Below are 9,756 nucleotides of genomic sequence, written 5' to 3' on the forward strand. Positions count from 1 at the left end.
ATATACTAGAATACCCAGCACTACTATGACCCCATTTAGCATAGAGCTATATTGAATAACTTAACTGTTAATTCCAAAAGACATTCCATGACAGTACATTGTAGTCATTATACAAATTCAAATAAAAGAATAACTAGCTCAGGAATGGAACGCTCTAAACAGAAATAGAAGATAGCAGTGTCCCAACAAAGCTGGACATGGAGAAATGGAAACGTTAGAATGACACTAGCTGGTTATGCAACGCCCCAGAGATTGAAATAATCAGTGATTTGTAAAAGAGTTTGAAAAGCCAATTGGCCAGCTAATAGCCAACAGCTATTTAATGTTTCTGAATTAGTAACAATAAGTCTTGAGTTTGTATGTAGGAGCTATTAACCATTATATGATGTAGCATACTGTACAATGAGCATTGAGTTTTGCATGTGCATAAAGAGATAAATAACTCGCAAATCAATGAGACATGACATACATTACCCATTAACACCAAGACTTTCATGAGGTGAAACAACATTCCTTTGTGAGTTTGTATGTAGGAGCTATGAGCTATTATTTGACGCAGAATGCGTGAATATTGAATATCCACACGAATATCCAATATCAAATACTTCACCGGGTTTAGTGACTGTGGTGGGTTATGGAAGGAAGTGACGGAGACAGGCAGCCAGTGAGGTACAACCTGCGCACCAGCAAGGCAGGGCTGGGCAGGGTTTTATTAATATTCCGTATGGAAAATAGCAGGGGTCAAAAGACAGGTACGGTATTGCACAAACCAAAATAAGAAACCCCCTTGAATACTAGCAATAGTAATCAAGGGTTGAAATAAAAACAGTAAATAGAACAGTCCCGCACTACACAGAGACACAAAAGTTACAACAAAACATTCACGTGGTTCATCCCCGTGGTGGCAACCGGTGTCCTCCAGCTGCTGCCCCAGCTCCCTCCTGAGGCTTCACAAACACAAAGGCACAGACAGAAGGTGCTGTGCTGCAGATCCGCCCAGGTATCCAAAGGGGTAGGGAAAGCAAGGGAAAACAAACTCACAGCTCTTCAAGGATCTGCAAACACAGGGCTTCAGTGGTGAAAAGAAATAAATGAAAACAAACAAACCAGCACGTCTCTTGCAGGTGTTAATCCAGCACAACCAACCCAAATGGCAGAACCCCACAGCCTAAATAGTGCCGAGCCCCACCCCAACAATCAGTGCACTGCCCCACCTCAGCCAATCATCAAGCGCAGCACAGCTGATTGCAATAATGGGGCTCAACCATGAGGTCCTGCCCCAAGTTAAGATGGCCGCCACCACTGCGGCTTCTGCCCCAACCATTACTCAGCCTTTCTCCTCTGTCTCGGTCCTCCCTGCACAGCGCTGCCAGTAGTCGGGAGGGTGAATTACAAGAGGGACTCCTTTCACTCCTGTCACAGTGACCCATATTTGTAAGAGATTATGGCAGTCTCATTTAATTTTCTCTTTTTTGTCATGTCTCTCTCAGTCTTTGTAATGCTGTCATTTTCACAGATGAGCTATATTTTGTGTTGCAGTTGCACCCATTTTTTGAGAACAAAAGCAGGATTGAGCTTGATCATCAATGTGTCGGTCCCAATAGTAATCGTAAATCACTGAGACACATGACTCAATTTACTCCTTATCATGAACACTTTCATGGTGTAAAATAGCTTTCTCTTGTGGGTTAGTCTCCAGGAGCTGTGAACTTGTATGACGTAGCCTAATGTATAATGGAAAGGGCACATACGTGTATATTTTTCTTCATGATAAATCAAGATAATTAAGCCCCAAATCCTGAAACATGACTCAAATGGCTCTTTTTGCATTTGCTTTTATAAACAAGTGAAATGTTCCAGATAGTAAGAGACTACAATTGGATGCAATAAATATTGTATTTACATTAAAATAGCATGAATCTAAAAGCACTCAAGTTTTGCGTAGTTGTTATGCCATGAGGAAAATATAGTGATTGTCTCCTAACCTATCCACCGAGAACACCTGGTGTCTGCTGCAGTCAGAAAGATAGTATCTGGTGCACACGTGGTAGTATTGTAACGAGACAAGGGTTTGGAGAAAACCCTTACAAGGACACCCTGGAAGCGATCACAATCATGTGATTGGCTAAAAGACAACTGACACACTCAGCAAATGTTCAAGCAGTTTATTATTGCAGAGTTTAAAGGGTGTCTGCTTAAACACACTAAAAGTAGAGGGGGTCACCACAGGGAAGAATCCCCCTTTTCACAGTGACCACCAGCCCTCGCCCCCAAACCACCGTCACCCAATGTTTATACATTCATAACAGTCCCCTGAATGTTTAATTGCCCCTTTTCCCAGTTACAGGTTACCCACAATCCCATGCGTTTGTAACTAACTTGCATAGCGCCCCGGTGCACGCCACAGTATTTATTTTTTGATTTTTTGGTGAAAATCTATATCTTTTTTTGTATATTAAAAAAGAAAAAAGATACATTTGAGTCCATGGTTGGAAGTTAAATTTTTTTGTCGTGTGGGGAAAAAAAAGCAAACATCAAACCGTGGTAATAGTTTTACACAATTGGGGCTACCCTGGAGAATATTGTACACAGTTGTTGTTGCTTTAGTAGATTTACATAAGATTTATAATTGAGTGTTTAAAGTTGTGGATAAACATGCACTAAATACAATAGTATGTTCCTTTCTTAAAGTAAGTAGCTTTTGTTTCTCTTCATACAGGAGCGTCTTCAGTTTCATACTCTTTCTTGCAAGCTGTTTCAGTCTCCCCACACTGCTGACTGGGCTCAGAGTTGAAAGGGCATCTGCTTGCTTTCTGTTTCTTGCCAAGGGGCAGGTCGCTGGCAGGGAGGCACAGCAGGCGAAGGCGCTGGGAGGACACCAACAGCAGAGACAGATAATCAGACACATTCAGTGGTCTTAGTACACACACATAGAAATATATATATATACAGACATGCTCAAATTTGTTGGTACCCTTACAGCTCATTGAAATAATGCTTCATTCCTCCTGAAAAGTGATGAAATTAAAAGCTATTTTATCATGTATACTTGCATGCCTTTGGTATGTCATAGAATAAAGCAAAGAAGCTGTGAAAAGAGATGAATTATTGCTTAATCTATAAAGATATTCTAAAATGGCCTGGACACATTTGTTGGTACCCCTTAGAAAAGATAATAAATAATTGGATTATAGAGATATTTCAAACTAATTAGTTTCTTTAATTAGTATCACACATGTCTCCAATCTTGTAATCAGTCATTCAGCCTATTTCAATGGAGAAAAGTAGTCACTGTGCTGTTTGGTATCATTGTGTGCACCACACTGAACATGAACCAGAGAAAGCAAAGGAGAGAGTTGTCTGAGGAGATCAGAAAGAAAATAATAGACAAGCATGGTAAAGGTAAAGGCTACAAGACCATCTCCAAGCAGCTTGATGTTCCTGTGACAACAGTTGCAAATATTATTAAGAAGTTTAAGGTCCATGGAACTGTAGCCAACCTCCCTGGGCATGGCCGCAACAGGAAAATTGACCCCAGATTGAACAGAAGGATAGTGCGAATGGTAGAAAAAGAACCAAGGATAACTGCCAAAGAGATACAAGCTGAACTCCAAGGTGAAGGTACGTCAGTTTCTGATCGCACCATCCGTCGCTTTTTGAGCGAAAGTGGGCTCCATGGAAGAAGACCCAGGAGGACTCCACTTTTGACAGAAAAACATAAAAAAGCCAGACTGGAATTTGCTAAAATGCATATTGACAAGCCACAATCCTTCTGGGAGAATGTCCTTTGGACAGATGAGTCAAAACTGGAGCTTTTTGGCAAGTCACATCAGCTCTATGTTCACAGACGAAAAAATGAAGCTTTCAAAGAAAAGAACACCATACCTACAGTGAAACATGGAGGAGGCTCGGTTATGTTTTGGGGCTGCTTTGCTGCGCCTGGCACAGGGTGCCTTGAATCTGTGCAGGGCACAATTAAATCTCAAGACTATCAAGGCATTCTGGAGCGAAACGTACTGCCCAGTGTCAGAAAGCTCTGTCTCTGTCGTAGGTCATGGGTCCTCCAACAGATTAATGACCCAAAACACACAGCTAAAAGCACCCAAGAATGGATAAGAACAAAACATTGGACTATTCTGAAGTGGCCTTCTATGAGTCCTGATCTGAATCCTATCGAACATCTATGGAAAGAGCTGAAACTTGCAGTCTGGAGAAGGCACCCATCAAACCTGAGACAGCTGGAGCAGTTTGCTCAGGAAGAGTGGGCCAAACTACCTGTTAACAGGTGCAGAAGTCTCATTAAGAGCTACAGAAAACATTTGATTGCAGAGATTGCCTCTAAAGGTTGTGTAACAAAATATTAGGTTAGCGGTCCCATCATTTTTGTCCATGCAATTTTCATTTGTTTTATTATTTACAATATTATGTTGAATAAAAAATCAAAAGCAAAGTCTGATTTCTATTAAATATGAAATAAACAATGGTGGATGTCAATTACTTTTGTCAGTTTCAAGTTATTTCAGAGAAAATTGTGCATTCTTTGTTTTTTGTGGAGGGGTACCAACAAATTTGAGCATGTCTGTATATATATATACCTGTAGTATTTTGTATTTAATCATATCCTGATGTAACTATCACTATTATCTGCTGTATTATTGAATTGTGGTTTGTCACACTTGAACAAAAGTTATTGTATTTCTTGCTCTTATTGTATTACTTGTATTGTAACACTTGAAATGTATTTGCTTACGATTGTAAGTCGCCCTGGATAAGGGCGTCTGCTAAGAAATATATAATAATAATAATAATAATAATAATAATAATAATAATATATATATATATATATATATATATATATATATATATATATATATATATATATATATATATATATATATATATACACACATACACACACACACAAACGTTAGTGTTTGCATTTCTTCATTGTGAATATATATACAATTTACTGCATTTATTTTATATCTGATTGGACTTAGTAGTTTTTCTTTTATTTTAAATTGGAACAGTGGGAGATGCTTATATAGACAGCTGTTTGCAGATACAAGAACAAAACATTGTGTACCTCTGGCATGGTCCCCTTGGTCTGAGTGAGTTTGAAAACGATCCACAGAGGGACCAAGACAATGGAGGAGAGAGCGAGGAACCAGCCGAGGGTGTATGCCCAGGCCGGGTACTCGTATGTCCTGTTGTACTTCAGTGGAGTGTACTTCACCAGGGAGAAGATGAAGGTCCCCTAGTGGAGAGACATGTGCATTACACAATATAACAGCCTTATTTATATGATAAGAAATACCAGGAAGTGTATACAGTGGGACACTTACAATGCAGATGGCTGGAGTGAAGAAGAGCCAACAGTATTTAATCAGAGGCCAAGGCCGGTAGCCAATCATGTCTTCTATGCAGTCATAAAAATGGTTACCACCTAAACAATTAAACACAAGCGATAAGAAGCTGGAGCAGAATGTGACATTGTTCTAACAAAAGTGATCCCACAGATTTCATACATTTCATACAGTTTCCTTAGTGGATGGAATGGAGTTAGAGTTATGGAGTGTGAGCAAGGAGATCCTTGGTTCAAAACCCAATTCAACCACTAGGGTATTGTCTGACATTGGAGAGAATCCACTGTTCTGACTTACCCAGCACCCAACCAATGCAAATGGTTTCAAAAATAGCAAGGAACATCAGACATGTCCCAGTGCAGGCGTAGTAATCAATCAGCTGGAAGACATACATTCCACCCTGCAGAGGGAGAGAGGGGGCAATACGAGAGCAGATCACCAGCCTTGCTAGGAATTTCAGTGCTGGGGGACCACAAACCCCCCAACTCCACCACCAAACTCCCTTCTGCATAGGAAGTGAAAAGAGTTAATTTCAACAGTCAACCTCCATCACCACCATCACCCAGTACTCACATCTGTGACCATCAGGAGCCCGATGAGAAAGCTGACAACACAGATGAACAGCAGGAGGAGTTTCCTACGAGAACCTTGTCGGAAGAACGAGGGGTACATGTCGGAGATGGATGTGGTTAGGTTCTCAAGGCAAACAAACTACACATGAGAGAGATAGAAGAGTCTAGTTTTTGAAAGATGTGGTTCACAAAATAAAAAGTATTTGATTTCATTTGTGAGTATGATTTGGTAAAAGGATGGTACCTGAGCTCCAGTTTGAAAGTAGGAGATACAGCTTCACTCACCTCAGTGTCCACCCCCAGCAGGAAGAACATGAGGAAGAAGCAGAAGGCCCAGAGCTGAGGGAGTGGCATCATGGCCACCGCGCGTGGGTATGCGATGAACGCCAGGCCAGGACCTACACAAGAACAATCATTATTGGAACACAACCACCTGACTTAATAAATTTAATAAAGATCTTCCACAACCTGCTGGAAATGTATTACTTCCGTCAAGTCCACATTTAATTGTTTAATCAGTTTGACATTTTTGCAGGGATTGTAAAAACATTACCAAAGAATTAATTCAGGTAATTAATTATAACTACTAAAAGGAAACTTTGGACCAAATGTCTTTCTCAATTTCTTCAAGTGCAGTTAAGACCAGAGTAATGAACCACTCCATACCGGACTCAGCAACCTCCGAGATGGGCACTCCCTGCTCATGTGCCATGAAGCCCAGCACTGAGAAGATGGCGAACCCGGCCACAAAGCTTGTTCCACTGTTCAGGAGGCACAGGTACATACAGTCCCTGAAATCACAAGGACAGTATCATCTGTATTCCTCATGCTTATAAGCCGTGCTTGAATGGAATTCAATTATATGCACATTCAATCCTGGAGTAATTTGAATTCCAGGATTTATGTGCTGAAACAGTAAGCGATTACCTTAACATCAAAGCTTAAATTAAACCGATTACCTGATATAATACTACAGCACTCAGACCTTAGACACGTTTACCACAGTAATTAAGAGCCTCCTAAAGTTTTAAATTTTGTTATGTTTATAACAGGCTCCAAGATGCCTCCAAGATTCAAACCTGGATCCTGTGGACCAGGCTGCAGTCCCTCTCTTCATACCTCCCCAAGACATGCAGCTTGCCTCTTGTTTACCAAGGAAAAAGCTTACTTGTAACAGTTGCTGTTGTATGTGTTGTAGCTGCCAAGGGTGATCAGACTTCCAGCACAAATGCTATAAGAGAAGAAAATCTGTATCCCTGCATCCATCCACACCTAACAGAGGCAGAAATGAATGCATTGATGGTGGTGCCACTTGCCAACTTAGCATGTTCTGCAGTGGTCCTGTTGAAATTGTAGGGGTTCCCAAGGACAAAAAATCACCACCTCAGAGAAGGAAATATGCCTTGGATCACTGCACATGAAGGTGAATACCTGTGGATCGGCGAGCCGCGCTGGGTCTGGGTAGAGGTAGAAGATGATCCCGTCCACGGCTCCAGGCAGAGTGAGTCCACGGATCAGCAGGACAGCCAGCATCAGGTAGGGGAACGTGGCCGTGAAGTACACCACCTGTGGGGATGGAAAAGACATAAAGGTCTGATGGTGTGATGCTCCACTAGTGTGTATGACACATCACTAACATCTACAGTAGGCTGGTTTCACTTAAGGACCAGAATCTCAGTTCTCTGCAGCCCATGTAAGTAACAGATTCTTACCTTTCCTGTGGATTTGACTCCCTTCCAGACACAGAAATAGCAGATAATCCAAGCAAGCAGGAGACACAGCATCAGCTCCCAGTGCAGGCTGCCCACCTCCTCGATCCCACCAGATATACTCAGCACCCGCCTCCTAAAGGGCAAATGAGTCAGGGAGGTGGTACCGCACACATTCATTACTACTACAGTGGTTATCAGTGTTTCTCCAGGCGCCCTGTGTAACTTACTCCCAGAACTCTGTGGCCGGTGATGTAGCATTTTCTGGAATTGTCCCATTGGATGTGACGTTATGCTTATCAAATTCCACACAGGTACCTAAGAGTCACAGAGAGTGATAAAACAGGTTAACTTTGTAAAGGAGGATGCAATTCATCCACAGTCCCTGACTTGGAAACCAAAGCTGCAAAGCTATCAATTAGTACCTTTGTGTGTTTCTCCATTAGCAGATTGAGTTGCACTTCTAAGAAGCTGTTGCTAGATGCAACCTGGTATGCTGAATAACAACTGCTAAGCCAGTTATATTCTAGCATTTATATATTTATGTTCAGTAAGAATCCACAATTGCCAGAGAAATTGCATTTCCAATTCCTGTGGTTGCCTGTGTTCCAGGATCCCCTCACTGCTCTCTGTTGGAGTACCTGTATTCCAGGTGTTTCTACAGCTAGCCCAGGAAAGCTCCCAGCTGAAGGAGTGGAACAGGTAGAAGAGAGCCCAAGCCTGGATGATGATGTAGTTTACAACACTGTAGCCAGTAATCACTTGGCTGGCATATCCAATGCCTGAAGAGGTAAAGAGAGACAAGGTAAGAGGAGAAACAAAGATTAACTTCATGTTCTAACTGTGAAACTGGGAAACAACACAAATATAGTAACTCAACAACAACTGTAGGGGCATCCAGGTTATTACACAAAATCACACCCTTATAGTTACAGTTACAATTACAGTTCTTTTATGAACTGTAATCTTTACACTCGCCTTCAAAGAGGGGGCAGATTCTCCTCCAGGCGGTGATGCCCCCCTGGCTGGTGTACTGCCCCAGAGCCGTCTCCAGGAGGAACAGAGGTATCCCGCAGAACACCAGGAACAGCAGGTAGGGAATCAAGAACACGCCTGTTTGATGAAACAATGCAAGATAAAACATTGTATTCTCTGCCATGCTGTAATTAAATAAACACATTTTAGACTCCTTGGTAAGCAGGCATAATGGCACAAATATGTTACCACCCACCTCCCCCGTTTTTGTAGCACAGGTAGGGAAACCTCCACACGTTTCCCGGCCCGACAATCTGCCCAGCAACAGCCAGGATGAACTCTGTTTTGCTTGCCCATTGGCCCCTCGCCTGTATTTTCACCCTCTTCTTTACAGGGCTGCGCAGCTGGTCTGTGAGACCATAGTTAACTTCTTCCTGAAGCTCATACTCCATCCTGCCTGCCGCTAGAACAAGTGTAAGAGATTACCACGTGAAAGTGCTGCCGTCCTTTCAGATCAAGTTGCTTCCTATAATCACCGGAGGATCAATGGACATGGATTATGAAAGGATGCCAGTAAAGCCTCTATGTTAATTGATAGTTATCAACATGGCTTTCAGAGAAAATAATAATATGAAGCTTGACTGCATCGCTTTTGTAATAATTTCTTAGTGCAGGTCATTTTCTCTACTTCTAAGATTAATATCAGAGCAGTGTACATTTGAGAGGACAGTAAATTAATCAGCAATTAATTTTCCCCCGTTTTTCTCTCAATTTGAAATGTCCAATTGTATTTAGGCTCAGCTCACCGCTACCACCCCTGCGATGGCTCGGGAGTGGCGAAGACAAATACATGCTGTCCTCCGAAAGGTGTGCCGTCAGCCATCGGCTTCTTTTCACTGCAGGCCCGCCATGCAGCCACTTCAGAGCTACAGCGTCGGAGGACAACACAGCTCTGGGCATCTTACAGCCAAGCCAGCTGACGCCCGGTCAGTCTACAGGGGACGCTGGTGCGCAGAGAGCCGAGGACACCCTGGCCGACCTAAGCCCCCCCCACCCCTCGGTCGGCGCTCAGCCAATTGTGCGCCGCCCCCTGGGAGTTCCCATCCACGGTCGGTAGTGGAATAGCCTGGACTC

The 9,756-nt window shown here is 42.5% G+C and overlaps 1 protein-coding gene across 1 annotated transcript; it reads right to left on the minus strand.

Annotated features, from left to right (window-relative positions):
• Window positions 1-2,365: 2,365 nt before the first annotated feature.
• On the minus strand, window positions 2,366-9,074 carry LOC117426166 (sodium- and chloride-dependent GABA transporter 2-like). The gene is made up of 14 exons (XM_059003449.1): window positions 8,879-9,074; window positions 8,626-8,760; window positions 8,289-8,429; window positions 7,878-7,965; window positions 7,651-7,783; window positions 7,370-7,504; window positions 7,107-7,210; window positions 6,605-6,729; window positions 6,224-6,336; window positions 5,940-6,077; window positions 5,664-5,766; window positions 5,346-5,446; window positions 5,087-5,257; window positions 2,366-2,867 (listed from the first exon to the last, which is right to left on the minus strand). The coding sequence occupies exons 1-14, from the start codon at window positions 9,072-9,074 to the stop codon at window positions 2,712-2,714; spliced, it is 1,839 nt and encodes a 612-aa protein (XP_058859432.1). The 3' UTR covers window positions 2,366-2,711.
• Between the last annotated feature and the right edge of the window lie 682 nt (window positions 9,075-9,756).

Source organism: Acipenser ruthenus, chromosome 29, assembly GCF_902713425.1.
Source record: "Acipenser ruthenus chromosome 29, fAciRut3.2 maternal haplotype, whole genome shotgun sequence".
In the NCBI taxonomy this organism is placed as follows: domain Eukaryota; kingdom Metazoa; phylum Chordata; class Actinopteri; order Acipenseriformes; family Acipenseridae; genus Acipenser; species Acipenser ruthenus.